The sequence below is a fragment of the Jaculus jaculus genome, chromosome 19, assembly GCF_020740685.1.
Source record: "Jaculus jaculus isolate mJacJac1 chromosome 19, mJacJac1.mat.Y.cur, whole genome shotgun sequence".
In the NCBI taxonomy this organism is placed as follows: domain Eukaryota; kingdom Metazoa; phylum Chordata; class Mammalia; order Rodentia; family Dipodidae; genus Jaculus; species Jaculus jaculus.
This window is the reverse complement of record NC_059120.1, coordinates 49,097,929-49,114,870: the sequence shown is the minus strand read 5'-3', so window position 1 is coordinate 49,114,870 and position 16,942 is coordinate 49,097,929. Positions and strand designations below refer to the sequence as shown.

The following is a 16,942-nucleotide window of genomic DNA, read 5'->3' as shown; positions in this document are numbered from 1 at the left end:
GATGTATGTGCCACTTTGCGCACCTGCCTTTATGTGGGAACTGGGAAATCAAATCCAGGTGGCTACCCTGATCACTGGGCTTTGCAGACAAGCACCTTAAATACCGAAACATCTCTGCACCCCAAATCCAGTTATCTTTAAACTTAGTGCCCAGTGTTGCCTCTCCCACTCAGACACCTAACTGGGTTTGTGGATTCATTCTGTAGCTACCAGTGCAACCATTTAAAATTTGAGTCAAATCAGGGTGTGGTGGAGCATGCCTTTAATCCCAGCACTCAGGAGACAGAGATAGGAGGATTTCCACAAGTTCAAGGCCACCATGAGACTGCACAGTGAATTCCAGGTCAGCCTGAGCTACAGTGAGACCCTACCTCTAAAAACAACAACAACAACAAAAAAAAAAATTAAGTCAAGTCCTCTGCATAACAAGTACCACTTTACAGCCTTCCCCTCCTCCTCTTATATTTCTCTTAAAGCAAAATGACTTCATCCTGCAGGCTATGTTTTAGAAACATAATTCGAGGGTCTAGGAAGGAATGCAGGTAACAGTCTGAAATCTCAGCTTTAAGTTAAACAAATAAATGTTGAAATAAGTTCAATAATTTATTAAATTAGTTTACCTAACTTAAAATTGTTTAAGCCAAAAATTTGAGTCAAGTAAAGCTTTTCTTTTAAGTTTGAACTTATTTATTTTCAGAGACAGAGAGAATGAGAGAGAGAGAGAAGCTGAAAATGGGCATACCAGGGCCTCTAGCTTCTACAAACAAACTCCAGATGGATGCACCACTTTGTACATCTAGCTGCACTTGAGTACTGGGGAATTGAACCTGGATTATTAGGCTTTGCAGGCAAGTCCTTAACTACTGAGCCATCTCTCCATCTCAAGTAAAGTTTTGTACTATTAAAATCCAGCAAGTACTCCCAGAACAATTCAAGATGTGACTCTATCTCATAGGCATCTCCTGGCTCTCTCAGATCTCTTGCTTTACTTTTGTTTTCTGACTTCCTTACCCCAACCACCATGTGCTTCCCTCCTTACTTACTGACCCTTGCAGATGTTCACTATGCAAGAATGTTCTTCCTCCACATTCCCACACAGTTACTCACTACCTGCATCCTGCTTAGGGCAACCTCATTGCCAAGGAACTGAGGCCATAAAGTAAGACCCAATGCATCCATTCCTTTTCATGAGTTTCATTCATAGAACCACAGCACTCTGCACAGATCAGTACCAAATGCATCCCGTCCTTTGAGTTTCATTCATAGAAAAAAACAGCACTTTGCAAATTAAGTTTCTGTGTGTCTATTGTTGGAGCTTCCTAAAAAATTTTAACCTCTAGGAGTCAAGGGCTCTTGCCTGGGCCACTCACTGTTTGAACATCTGAACCCATTAACTACTATGGTGACTTACTGCAGTAGACAATGGATAAACACCTATGGAGAGGGTGCTCAATCTTGATGAAAGGTGTGACCAGTCTTCACAAACCAAAGAGCTGTTCAAACATTAATAAGCTCTGCATTTAAGTTGTGGTTATGCCAGTTGAGTTCAAGAAATATGTCACATTATGGTAGCCTCAAGAGAATAATGAAATCCCTTACATGTCACCTTTCTTTCTTAGTTTATTTATTTATTTAGAAGTTAGTTGTTTAGTTATGAGATAGAGAGAATGTGAGCATGGGCCCTCCGGGCACTTCTGCTGCTACAAACAAATCCCAGACACCTGTGCCACTTTGTGTATCTGGCTTTATGTAGGCAGTAGGGAATTGAACCTGAGCCATCAGGCTCTTTAACCAAGTGCTTTTAACCAATAAGACACTTTTTCTTCCCCACCCACATGTCTCCTTTTAGTGAGGTATTTCCTCACCTCATTCCTAAACTCTAACACCTATGACAGTGTCTATTTTCACTACTGAAGTTCTCTCTCACTTAAATTTGCAATAGTAATTTTTAATACTTTTTAAAATTTCATTTCAATCCCTAGACCACGAAGAAAACTACACAAGCTGGGAATTTTACTGTCTTGCTCATTCTGTTTTCTTCCTCAGTCCCTAGAAGAAAAGGCAACACAACCTTCCTAATGACTTCATGGAACGAAAATTGTCTTCTGCAGAACTAACCCAAGTGACCACGGTGTGACTTACTTTCCATCAGCAATGTTAACAGTTCTGAAGAGGGGATAATCTTCTGGGGCAGGTTTTCCAGTGTGGTCCTCAAACAGAAAAACAGGTGATCTTCCAACCTCAACCCCGACTTGCTGAATACCATGTTCATTATATAGAGATAAGAGGAAAGACTGAATTCCCTTTTTGGGTTTTACTGTAAATAATATTGAAAAGTCTTCTGGGAAAGTGCCACCTGAGGAGAGGAAAAAAAGTTTTTAAAAGTCCAGAGTTTTCAAACTGTTCCTAGATTGCAAAGAATTTTTCAGGTGACTTTGATAGCTAACACGCAAGTGGTTGTGAGGGAGAGCTCTATGACTCCATGAAACTGTTCCTGCATGTCAATCAAAGTTACAGTCAAATAGGAAAGTCATGCACCTATGACTTGGGAGGCCGAAGCAGAAGGATCATTAGTTTGAGGTTATCTGATGAATTCCAGGACAGCCAGAGCTACAGAGTGAAACCAAAATCTAAACTAAAATGCAAAAAAAAGAAAGAAAGAAAGAATGAAAATACTATTCTTGCATTAAATGAAAGAATAGAATAGAATGCTTTCTTTATAATGTTTTAATTCCTTGGTTCATCTTGTTTCATACTTTCATGTCAAAAAAGTTTTATAGGAAAATAGAGGTGCACGTGCTGGGCATGGTGGCACACGCCTTTAATCCCAGCACTCGGGAGGCAGAGGTAGGAAAATCACCATCATTTTGAGTTCAAGTTCACCCTGAGACTACATAGTTAATTCAAGATCAGCCTGGACTAGAGTAAAATCCTACCTTGAAAAAGCAAAAGAAAAAAAATGGAAATGAACTTGCACAATAAGAAAAAAAATATCAAAGTTAACTTGCTACAGTGAAAATCTAGAAGCATCAAAAGTTAGTTTAAACATATGAAATATCAGCCATAGGTCATACCAGACATAGATTAACCATATATATAACTTGATCAAGTCAAAAGTGCAACTTAGTTTACTGATCTGTTAAGTACTGATCAAAAAACTGCCTTGAAGGCTAGATAATTGCCATGTGTTAATTGCAAGTATGTGTGGTGAGCTACCTGCTTAGAAAATATGATGCCAGGAATCTTCATTTCACCACTTACTTCATGATTCCAATAGAATTAATGCTGCTAAAGAAATTACTTTTTTCACAGAAAAAAATATTTACCAAGTACTTCTTCAGTATCATGTAAACCTACCAAGCAAAACCTAACACTCTCTCTCAGAACTCCCAGTAACTTTGAGAGCTGACTATTACATTTTTATTTCAAAACAGGGTTCAAAAGTAATACTAAAGATGTGTTGAAACATGTAAATATTTGTGGGGGTGGGGATACATGCATTAGATATGCCTGAATCCCCATGCCTATTAAATTAGCCAAGCTGATCATTAAGGGTAAAATTTCCCCTCCCAATCTTCTTCCACCACCAGTAAGTTCTATCATTACCTATACAATGGGATAGCTACAAAATGTTGGGTCCCATTGTCATGCTGAATTAATGGCTGTGAAATATTCAAAGAGTATATATACATGACCATACTCAATTAGGATTAGCTATTATTTTTATTATATCCCTGGTGATTACGATATATTTGGTGTTTGATAATTCAAGAAATTATATGTGATTATATTTATGGGAATTGTATAGCATGATAAAAACTCATTAGCAACAAAGTAAAATACAGTATTATTAGTAGTAGTAACCAAGAAGTGGAACTAACTTACCTGGAAACAACTGTTTTGTTGGGGCACTGAGCTGTGCCAACTTTGAGACTCTGTAAGCAGTATCAGAACCTTTAGAATTCTTTCTGTTTGTGCAAAATCCCACTGTTTTTGATATTCCTTCTGGTAAATTGTGAAAATCTAGTGCTTTTAGTACATCAACTGGGGCAACTGAAAGATAAGGAAAAACAGGAGAAAGTAATTTAAAAGAGGGTAATATAAAATAAGTCATTTGAACATATGAGATACTAATGCCATTGCATCTACTACTTACCATGCCTTCATAACATTTGGGTGGGACTTGTGATTTTTTAAAAATATTGTATGCATTTATTTGAGAGAGAAAGAAGCAGATAGATTAGAGAGATCTATCTATTCATAGATGATAGATATATAGAGAGAATTATGAGAGGGAGATAAAAAGAAAGAGAATAAACACTCCAGGAACTCTAGACTCTAAAAACAAACTCCAAACACATGTACCATCTTTTACATCTGGCTTATTTGGGTACTGGAGATTCGAACCTGGGTCTTTAAGCTTTTCAGGCAAGCACCTTAATTTCTGAGCCATCTCTCCAGCCCCTTGTTATTTTTATAGTAGCAATGTAAACAATAATAAAGTTCTCAAACTATCTCAAATTGGGAATAATATTATGGATAACATGCATTTGAATGTATATGTTCATATAGCTTATGCAACATAAATGTATTTTGTGGATGGGAATGCATAAATGTATTTTGTTTCTACATGTTTCTTGATTTTTACCTTCTAACGTTTCCAGTCACTTCACAGAAACGAATCCATGATGAAGAATGAATGTCCCTGGGGCTGAGTATTTATGTCTCCCTGTGCCCCAACTTTCCTATAGCCTAAATATATGGGACATGGGGATCATTATGGTGGAAGCATAAATCTTCTAAATCTGATACATCCCAGCTCTCTCCAGTTACCATGAGTAGTCAACATGAAATTAAGTTAGAGTCTTATACTTTCTGTTTTTATGTGTGGTTTTTTGGGGGAAGGCGGTGATGACCTTAAAAGATAAATTTCAGGTATCACACAAATCACTGTGCAATTCAATGGTTTGCAGGGGGGGATTATACCACTAATTTTAATATGGTAATACATATATTACACTACAAATTCCATTTTAATCATTTTAAGTAAATAATTCAGTAGCATTAGTGATATTAACTGTGTTTTGCAACAATAACTATTATATTTTTGGTTTTTTGTTTGTTTGTCGAGGTAGGGTCTCACTCTGGCTCAGGCTGACCTAGAATTCACTATGCAGTCTGGGGGTGACCTTGAACTCATGGTGATCCTCCTACCTCTGTCTCCCAAGTGCTGGGATTAAAGGCGTGAGCCACCACGCCCTGCCATAACCATTATTTATTTCTGAAAGAATTTTATCAACTTAAACAGAAACCTCACAACTTGTGTGCAATAACAAGTCATTCCTATTGCCCTTTCCATAGCCCAAGGTACCTTACTAATCATTTTTTGACTATGAAGTTGCCTATTATTGACATTTTACCTAAGTATTCTCAAAGAATTTTCCTCATAACACTAATCATAGAAGTATTGTACAATTCCAATGGTCTTATGCCTAAATAATTGGAGGTCAATTCACCCCAGTTTAATTTATCAATGATAAAAGTTAAAAACAAAGTTTCCCCCAAGAGGCAAATGCATTAACAAAATGTGATATCAATGATGGGAACAAACACAGTTGAGGGCAGAGTAATCCAGCATTGGGTAAGGAGTGAATCACAATGCAGGAGAAGCTGCATGACACTATATGACATAAAATAAACATACAGAGACAGACAATTTGATTTGTTCGAACCTTCAAATTCTCTCATCTACATGACACCTTTTATCCATTAAGCAAGTTGAAACCTGGGTAAATCAGTATCATTAATGTTCTAACCATGAATGTTGGAACCCATATTACTCAGGATCTTGACTTTATATTGGCTACGTTTGCAAGGGTACAAATGACATTATCTTTTTATTTCATTTCTGGCTAAAAGTTGCAGCTAATATGATTCAGCTAATGTGAGTTTTAGCTCATAAATGAATACATGGTATTTTCACCAAATTCTAAAATACAACTCTCATTGCAAATATATTGTAGCATAAACTTAAGGACAAAAAAAATGGAGCTGAATTTGGAATCAGAAACAACCATTCACAAATTACAAGCCAAAAAACCAGCATTATTTGGCTCTTTGAAAATTATAATCTCAATGAATATTTATTTAGAATAAGTCTTATTATCTCACTAAATATACAAAAGAATGATTGAACAAGGGCTTGTAGCAATGTACATCTGATCCTATCCTTATTTTATTATATTTAAGGGTTGCTGACTTCAGTATCTCCAAATATATGTACTTTATAAGCTTGACAAAATGTGTTTTATATGGCAAAATAAACACAATTTCCATTTATAATAAAGTCCTATCTCTATATTGCATGGAGCTTTTGAATGAAAATCAACACAATATTAATGGGAACACTCTGCATTTTATTTATTTATTTTTAATATATTTAATTTTGATTTGAGAGTGACGGGGGGAGGGGATGGGCGCGCCAGGGCTTCCAGCCACTGCAAACAAACTCCAGATGCATGCACCCCCTTGTGCATCTGGTTAACATGGGTCCTGGGGAACCGAGCCTCGAACCGGGGTCCTTAGGCTTCACAGGCAAGCGTTTAACCACTAAGCCATCTCTCCAGCCCCCACTCTGCATTTTAAAATATTACAAAGAAAAATTATTTGTGGAAGTCATTTTGAAGTGATCATTTGTGGTCGTCTTTAGTTCAATCTTGGAATATTTAAAAATATTGTAGCAGTATTTGAAAACCTTGTTTTCACTAGTCCTGCTCACATTTTCAGACCAGTAGGATACCTGGTCATTCTTACTGCCCTATTTTCTTATATTATAATACTGTGGGGGTAGGTAAGGGAGGGGAGAAGCAGTTGTACATACCTGGCGACCACAGCCCAACCTTCAGTGTCTTCTTCAGTCACCCTTTACCATTTAAAAAAGAATCTCTCCCTAAACCTAGAGCTCAAACATTTGACTAAGCTAGCTAGTCAGCAAGTCCAAAGGATCCTCCTGAATCCACATCCCCAGAGCAGAGATTATAAGCATGCATCACCATGCTGGATCTGTACATGGATCATGGGGCTTTGAACTCATTCTTACAAAGCAACACCCTGCCCTTGACAAGACGCTGTAGAGGCACTAACCTCACAAATAGCAGGGTCTGACCTACTGTGCAAATGAGAGAATTGAGCATCAAAATGCGAACTATGGACACTCCAGAGAGTGTGTGAACAATAAGCCTGATTTTTTTTTTCACTTCCATCCTCACTGTTATACCCCACAAATAGAAACTCGGCAAAGGGAAACTTAAAACATAATAGTCTACAATTATCTTGGGCCAGCTAATTGATTGCTGATGTTGGTCTTTATTTTAGACTCAATTCATTTTTCAGGACATAAATTACTCTGAAGGAGAATGTTACTGAAAATCATAGCATGTTATATGCTCATTTCATTTGATCATCTTTCTCTTAGCTGGGTATGACTCCAGGGTAGATACAAGCACAACCATAAAGGTTGTAACTCGCTCAGCAAAAGCGGAGCACACACCTATGACAGCACTCAGTATGAGGCATCCACAGTGAACACAAAATGGCCCATGCCCTTCTGCGAGGTATCTTTTAACACATGACCTTTCTTTTTTTAAAAAAAAAAATTTTTTAATTTATTTATTTGAGAGCGACAGACACAGAGAGAAAGACAGATAGAGGGAGAGAGAGAGAATGGGCGCGCCAGGGCTTCCAGCCTCTGCAAACGAACTCCAGACGCGTGCGCCCCCTTGTGCATCTGGCTAACGTGGGACCTGGGGAACCGAGCCTCGAACCAGGGTCCTTAGGCTTCACAGGCAAGCACTTAACCGCTAAGCCATCTCTCCAGCCCAACACATGACCTTTCTAACAACACAAACTCCCCCATTTGTCCCTTCTAATTTGAATTTTAAATGATAACAATACACTCCCTCTACAGAATTCAAAATAAAACTCTACTTTAAAAGTCTGACAAAGTTCTTTCTAGAGACATGAAATGAAATCACCATTCACTCCTAAAAGCACTGTAAAAATAGAGAGGCCTCATAAAGGTTTCAATTCAGTTATTTTAAAGGAAGACAAAATTATTAAAAGGTGAAACAGTTAATCATGTCTTAATGTTTGCTTTCAACTGAACTAAAGATACAATAAGCTACTTTGACATTCTGCTTTCATTTGATCTTATGATCCTCATAATCATGAGATTCAATAAACTCTCATAGTACTCTAAAACAGCTATTGCTTTGCATTTGTGCACATACACATCAAGAAAACACTCTTCAGTTATTGTTATCTACAACTGATTAAAAACAGTAATTTATTGTGGCTATGGTGCATCTAAAAATTAAAATTCCAATTTTCAGACCATCTTGTTAAATGCCTGTCATATTTTGTTTTTCTTTCCAACTAAAATTACAGAACATATATAAGCACTTTGGGTATGTCTAATTCAGTATTTATCCTGCTAATATTGTCGTATCTTTTATTGTATATCTACGGGTTTATCCAATGGGGAACTAGAACACAGGAGCTCCAGCGCTGCCACAGAAGACATTTAACGGCCTTCCAAGCCTTTCCCCGTCAATCTACACATGACTGCTTGATTGAACTTTCCAGTTTCAAACAACTCTTGCTTAAATCCCTTTGGTGCACCACATTTATTTCGCGTAAACTCTTGGTGATCTGGGCATGTTCACCACTCCTTCCTGTTCTTCCCCCTCTGCGTGTCCGTTCTGATCTCTCATTGGCCCCTATGTTCCACCTCAGCCAGTGCTGTTGCAATACCAGCTCAGACTTTCCAGAGAAACTCCACACTCCTTGTTCTGCCTCGGGGCCTTTATAAATCCTATGCCCGTCATGTGAAGCAATTAGACCCGCGCCACCTGAGGCGTAAGTAGGATATAACTAACCAATATGGACTCCAGACAGTATTTCCTACCTCCTAAGGCCAGGTTAGGTGTCCTTCCTCTGTCACAGCACCATTCATACTTAGTTTTAATTTTTCAATGATTTTTCAAGGAAATGAAAATAGTCATGCCTGCACAGCAAGACATCAGTAATGTACAAACTCAACCAACTAAAGTCTCCCTGGAGGTAGCATGGCTGCAGACATACTCTGAAGATAAATCACCTGTCTATCATGAATTCACTGTCACAACCCCCAGTGACCTGCCACATGGTCGTGGTTGGAAGCGGAAAGGACACACTGAGGTTCATTTGCTGCTGTTTCCTACCGCCCTACTCACCTGCATACAAACTTTTAAGTTCAGCTGTAACAAAATTTCCTTATCAGTTTCTAACGTGCACTTTGACCTCTTTATGGAGATATTATTGCCATCACCACTCAACTGAGTAAGAACAGTTGATGGATTATTAAATTCTAAACATCATTAGAATCAGCTGAACAAATTTTAAACTATATGGGTAGCTAGACACTCACACCTAATAAATTGTCAGTACAGGAGTAGGATGCTGGGCATCAATATGTTTTAATATTTTCCCAGGATGAATCTACTTTGCAGCCAGGGATAATTCCAGGAAATTTAAAGCTACTTAACTCTTTGCTTTACACACAAATTTTGCATTAGCCAAGACGTCATTGTTTACCCCCTTCGTGTGGAGTGGGTGGTGCCCCATGTTCCCCTGAGTCACTCCACACTCTTTTGTTCAGCTGGATGTTCTTAGTGTCTCTCTAGGATGTATATCAAGCATGGACCAAATTAAAGATTATATTTGCATGATTTTCCTGTTACAAATACATACACCTCAAATACTTCTCTCTATTCTTCTCTTTACCTCTCTCTTGCTCTCATAATTTGTTGCTTAAATTTGTAACTTTTGCTACCACTAACAGATATTTAACCACTGACAGTACTCAACATTTATCCGGACGCTTACTGTTGCACTGCGCTATGTATGACTCAGTCACAGACATACTGAGTGAATGGATGAGCAGTCACACCATGACTGCAGAGCACCTTTCCCATCAATCTGAGACAGAAAGACATGAAAAGGGATGTTGAACACTATTACCTTCAAAATATTTCCAGTTGGGTCACTGTGTACTGTTTGATCCAGGTGTACTAATTATACACACGAGATATATCCTTATATACTTTCTTTTTTTAATATATATATATATATATATATATATGTATGTATATACACACACACACATATATATGTATATATATATGTATATATGTATGTATGTATGTATACACATAGATAGATAGATAGATAGATAGATAGATAGATAGATAGATAGATAGATACACTTTCCATGAGACTGGGAGAGCACTTGCCTCCATTATGTGAAGCCACAAGTTCAAGTCTCAGCTCCACCAAAAGAAAGAGCAGTTTTCCAACATTGACAGAATTATTTACCACACTTTGTACCTCATACCAAGAACCTTATGTGAAACATGCCATTATGGAAAGAAATGCATTTTTAATGCAAAAGAATTCTAAATTATCTCCCATCCAAGACTCGAAATGCTTTGCTGCTCCAAGTTAGTATTAAAAAGGCAAGAACGTTAATATGTTTAGGCGGTAGTAGGATCTAGGATCAACCCAAGTGAGAAAACTAACCATTTACAATGGATATACGACACACAATCTGAAGACTTTTCAGAATAGTGAGTCCTCTTAACAAAATTCACAATTAGCATCTGCCAAGTAGCATAGACAATAATTAATGACTCCACTTCTGCTAGTGAAACCATTCACCTTCCAGCTCAGGCTCTGGTACGATTTCCTATGTGGCTGGGATAGCCATTTAACACTCAAACATCTAGCCTAGGCTGAACTGGAATTCACTCAGGGTGGCCTTGAACTCACAGTGATCCTCCTATCTCTGCCTCGCATGGGGCTGGGATTAAAGGCTTCTGCCACCACGCCCCATCAAGTAACTCTGATTCATTTTGAAAATTAAATAGGATAATGAACTTTAGACCCTAAAATATATCAAAACCCAACAAAAATAATATCTATATGGCTACTTCCTTAAAATTCCAAATTTTCTGAACACTTTTGATCATTGCAGTGAGTACTAGCCACATTTTCCCAATGCCTTAATTAAATTGATATTCTGTCTGCTTTTCTTTCTGATGGGGGAAATCTCTTTGCATTAGAATAATAGAAAGCTTTCTGTCTCTAAATGTTCATTACACAGCATCCACAAAAATTATATACTGCTTAACAATATATCAGGCATGTTCCTATGTTATTCCAGACATATATGACATCAGGACGTGTTCTGGAACTTGTACAGTTTACATGTGAAACAGGTCTCAAATCCGTATGTTCGTATTTTCCCTACAGTTCCGCTACTTCATAGAACAGCAAGACTTTAACACATATCATAACATATCATAGCATTTTCTCCTTTCCTTTGCTTCTTTGTGTTGCCTAAAACTCTTATAGAACCAATATAAAAACATTTCAGCTCTTATGTGATACTCATGCATATAATCCTGGGACCTAAGCAATAAAGACAAGAGGACTACCTCGACTTTGAGGATAGCCGGGGCTAAATAGTGAGATTCTATCTTCAAATAAACAAGCAAACAGAATGTAAAATTGTACAGTGTTTCCTCTGGCACTGATGATCTTTCATTTATTTCATATGTCTACTAACCACATATCAACTTTAAGCCTAAATGAAGCACTAGAAAACAAAACATATTGGCTGGCCTAAAATCTCACATTTAGCAGGATACACAAGTGCATAATACATGAAAGTCTATACAGCACAAATTTCTTCGCTGCAAATTACATATGCAAGCTATATGTCAATACAACTCATTTTAGCTGTAGTTAACAAACTTAGCAATTGAAATGCTTTATTTTTATTTATTTATTTAAGAGAGGGAAGGAGGCAGATAGAGAGAGAATGGGTGTGCCAGGGCCCCCTAGTATATAAGCCCCAGTTGCACGTGCCACCTTGTGCATCTGGCTTATGTGGGTCCTGGGGAATGGAACCTGGGTCCTTAATCTTCACAGGCAAGTCCCTTAACTACTAAGCCATACCTCCAGACCCTTAACAGACTTTAATAGGTATCCAGAAATATAATATAAAAATTTAGTCAAAATAGTACAAAGTGGGGAAAATGCTACTTAAAAAAATTGTAAGAAAAAAAAAACCCTCTGTCAATTAGTTCTGCACATGAGAAGTGATACGTGGTAACAGAGTTCATTGTCTCCCACACAGTTCTATTGTCAGCTAAAGTATATTACCATTAGTAACAATATGTGTACTTGTTTCCCTATACTAAGATATATGTAATACAAATAAAATAACTGTGTCTGACAGACTGGATTTTGATGAGCTTTCTAGAGGAAAAATGAGGATTTGATAGTCAATTAGTAGAACCATGTTGAAAATACCATGAACTAGGACAATATGAGCACATTGCTGAAGTTTTTGGAATGTTACAATAAATTCTGTCAATCTAAACACCTGACTAACCTCAACCATTTTAGAAAATATGAACTGTATAATCACATGCAAATATTCTGTCTTACAATGCTTTTTATGCCTTTTGAGTTTTTTTATTTTTATTTATGTGTGAGAGAGAAAGAAAGATTGGGGGAGAGAGAGAGAGAGAGAGAATGGGTGCACCAAGGCCTCCAGCTGCTGCAAAGGAACTCCAGATGCATCTGCCTCCATGTGCATCTGGTTTAGGTGGGTCCTGGGGAATCAAACCTGGGTGCTCTGGCTTCACAGGCAAGTGCCTTAACTGCTAAGCTCTCCATCCCTGTCTCACAACGTTTTAACAAAACCAAGTTAAAAAAAAATCAGGGATGGAGAGATTTATCAGTGATTTAGACACTTGCCTGCAAAGTCTCACAACCCCAGTTCCATCCCCCAATACCCACATAAAGCCAGATGCATAAAGTGGCACCTGCATCCAGAGTTCATATGCAGGGGGAGTGGGCCCTGGCATGCCTATTCTGTCTGTCTCTCTTCTCTTTGTCTGTCTCTACTTACAAATAAACAAATGATGATTTCTTTAAAAAAAATCAATTGCACAATAAACTTTAAAGGTCAAGAAAAAATCATATACATTGATAAGTTCCAAAGAGAACTATCCAAGAAAAGTGATTCCATCAAAATCAAATTATCCATATCCCACGACTAGTTATTAGTTGAATTTTGATTTATCCAGGAGTAGAGAAAAATGCATGATATACAAACTCCTGAATTTATCCTAAGAATATTTTTATACCAGAATATAGGCAAACATCTTTTTTTGTTTTATTTACTTTTTAAAATTTAATTTAATTTTATTTTTTCTCAATTTTTAAACATTTTCCATGATTATAAATAATATCCCATGGTAATGCCCTCCCTCCCCCCACTTTTCCCTTTTGAAATTCCATTCTCCATCATATCTCCTCCCCATCTCAATAAGTCTTTCTTTTATTTTGATGTCATGATCTTTCCCTCCTCTTATGATGGTCTTGTGTAGGTAGTGTCAGGCACTATGAGGTCATGGATCTTTATTTATAATTGTTTTCTAATGCTTCAACTGGAATTATCTCACACCTAATGACGGGTAGTTGTCATCAGTGCTCTCTTAAACTTAAGAAACTAATAGAAATGACCACGGTCATTCGCCCACAGACAGTATCTCCCAACAGCTAGGTGTATCATAGTGCCCATTAAAACAGAAAAATGCTATAATAGTCACTATGTGACAACTTGTAAAATAAAGTGCAAAACCGTGGGGATTATGGGATATGTGAAACCTTGCTTCTGTGACAATAACTCAGCCCAAATAAAGTATGGTAATATTTATACTCAAAAATGATCTAAACTGCCCAGCATGGTTGTGCATTCCTTTAATCCCAGCACTCGGGAGGCAGAGGTAGAAGGATCACTGTCAGTTCGAGGCCACCCTGAGGCTCAATAGTGAGTTCCAGGTCAGCTTGGAACAGAGTGAGACCCTATCTCAAAAAAACAAAAATGTATAAACCTATGCTGTATATGAAATAAAAAGATTTCTATCTTTAATTGAAATACATCATGGGATATTCATGATAGACACCTGACTTGCACTAGGACAAAATGAGTAATTCAGGAAAAAGTTTTAGTGAAGTTTTCAGTGTCATGGATCACAACAGTAAGACATTCCCCAGAGAGAAAACAAAACAAGTGCAAAGACACAAGGTACTATTCATCTGAGGATGCTGGGACAAGGAGACAGAAGTTTCATGTGAACAGTGTAAGAAGAAAACAAGGGATGAAGCCAGAGAGCTTAATATTAATGTTAGGTTGAAGAATGCTATGAGTTTCCCAAGGAAGTGAGATTTGATTCCAAGTGGGCAAGTGAGATGGAAAGTTATCGAAAGTCTAACTGCAGACAAGTGACATGACACCATATGTTTGTGACTATTATTTTCATAGAATTTTGGGATTTACATAAAAATGAGGAATAATGGAGATGCCCCATTCAAATAAGTTTTTCAGACTATGGAGACTTCTGTCATAAGGCAATAAAGAAGCACTGGTAATCTTGCAGATGTGAAATGTTGCTTTCTGAAATGGAAGGATGGGAGCTGGTAAGATGCTGAGTGTGCCGTGAAGGTAAAGCAGACAGGAGTTGGTGATGGCCTGCCCCTGGTCTGGGAAAGAAAGGAACCAAAGGTCAAGGCAGATGGCTACTGTTTGATTGATTGACTGCTTGATCATTACTCATCATGTTTTTATAAAGTGAGATACTGAAAACTGTGAGAAGATCCGATTGAGAGGAGAATTCTGCAATTAAGTTTCCTGATTTCCAAATGTGAATGGCTTAAATGCCTATAGGAATAAATTATATAAGCCTACAATTGAAGATAAACATCTGGCTAGACTGGAACTTTAGGAGTTGACCAGCTACAAATATTCAAAGTTATCATTAATTTAATTAACTATATAATTCTTTTAAACACTTCAAATATAACTTTCCATAAAAAAGACTTAAAACTGTTTACAATAAATATTTTGATCTCTTCATCAAAATAAGGACCAAGGTTCAACATTCATGCCCCTGAAATTAAAAGCTTCACAAATTAATTTATGTGCTAAAAGACTCTATAATCTGGACAATCATAATAGCAGTCATAAGATTTAGAAATGTTATGTTACTTACTAGCATACAAAAATTTTATAAATGTATTGGTGCATTTTCCCCATTGGCATATAAAATAGAAATATTAATTTATATATTTACAGGTCTATTATTTGTACAACTCCTTTTTTATAAAGAGTGATTATTAAATGTAGCAGTCACTGATGAGAACTCCATGTGACTTTTATAATAGGTTGTCTAATCAGAAAACAGCAGCATGGCCGAGTATTCTGATTATTCATCAAAGGATTCTTTTGTGATACCAAGTATGCACTGACCCTGTGAAATTACCAGCCACGTTGTACTATTTAATCACATGGCTCTCTGCTATGCAAATAAATGTATCCATACAATCTTCTGGCCTATGCTTACTTTGTCAAACCTATCCTACTTTCTACCCACACTTCTCGCCTAGCTGCAATGCCCTCTTAGAAGCCATTTCTTTAAAGTCCTCTGTGGTTTACTTTGCTTTTTGTCTCGGGCTTTCCTGTAGCTTCCTAAAATTCCCTTTCCTCCACACTTCATTACAATATTATTCAATGTTCAATTGTTGTTTCTGGGAAGAAGTTTTCATGGATTTACTGAGCTCTGTTATTTCTTCTGCTCCAACCATGCACCTGTCCTTCAAAACTCCAAGTGTTGTAGTTTATATTTACTCATATGACTCTTTTATTGACCACTGTTTTCTTGAGTAGACTACAAATGCAACGACACAGGATTGCAACTAAGTTTTCCCAGCAACTAGCCTGAGCATATGTTAAGCCTCTAGCTGATGCTTGCTCAGTTATGATTGTATAAATGAGCCTAGAGTATATCGTGAACACATAGATAATGGTTTCATCCACACTTGTTGACTGAATAAACGAAAAATGGGATGTTAACAAGCTTCTAACTGTCTCTCCTGTACTAATGCCTGAGACTGGCACATTGTTGGACACTGTGGCCACAACACCAATCACTATGGAGGAGTCATTGATAGAGCAAGTTCTTGAATGGACTCATTCCTCAACTCTGTCACTTCATAACAACTTATACAAGCTGCATGTTGAAAGCAAAAATAACTTCAAATTCCTGAGTATGGTGTAGGAGATAAACAAGTGTAAATTGAGAGTGGATATTTGAAAAGCACAATAGTTGATTTATCAGTGGTCAAAATTAGATATTTTTTCTTTTAATATTTTTAAATTAATTTTTCCCACTTCAAGTTTTTTTTTTTAATTGATTTGTTCTTTTTTTAATTCGTTTGTACTTAGTGAACACAGTCAAGTCGGTACCATTGTTAGGCTCGTCCATGTCCTACTCCCTCCCACCTTAACAAAATTATACTTAAAAATTTTTTTTTGCACATTTTTTATTTATTTATTGAGAGCGACAGGCACAGAGAGAAAGACAGAAAGAGAGAGAGAGAATGGGCATTCCAGGGCCTCCAGCCACTGCAAACTAACTCCAGACACGTGCGCCCCCTTGTGCATCTGGCTAATGTGGATCCTGGGGAATTGAGGCTCGAACCGGGGTCCTTAGGCTTCACAGGCAAGCGCTTAACCACTAAGCCATCTCTCCAGCCCCTGAATAATATTTTTAAGGATGAATTTTTAAAGCTAAAAAAATGCTTCCAGTATAACCACTTGATTTTTAAGAACTATAAGCACCATCATTTAATGTTGTGGAAAAGAGTATTAGGTGAGGTATTTTCAGTGCTGTAACCAATTAGTCTGGTCAATTTGATTCTTCCTAAGCCACTGCCATTGGGCAATGTGATATTGATTAAAGTTTTTTCACATCATGCTAATTCCTTTCTA

General features: G+C 37.3%; 1 protein-coding gene across 7 annotated transcripts in view; it reads right to left on the bottom strand.

Moving 5' to 3' along the window:
- Col11a1 (collagen type XI alpha 1 chain) overlaps window positions 1-16,942 on the bottom strand; it is a 183,247-nt gene that overhangs the window by 154,835 nt on the left and 11,470 nt on the right. For all 7 annotated transcript variants that reach the window (XM_045138399.1, XM_004659073.2, XM_004659074.2 and 4 more), the window contains exons 2-3: window positions 3,886-4,053; window positions 2,143-2,356 (exon numbers count right to left, since the gene is read on the bottom strand). In XM_045138399.1, coding sequence (XP_044994334.1) covers window positions 2,143-2,356; window positions 3,886-4,053 — 382 coding nt within the window. The remainder of the gene's footprint in view (window positions 1-2,142; window positions 2,357-3,885; window positions 4,054-16,942) is intronic.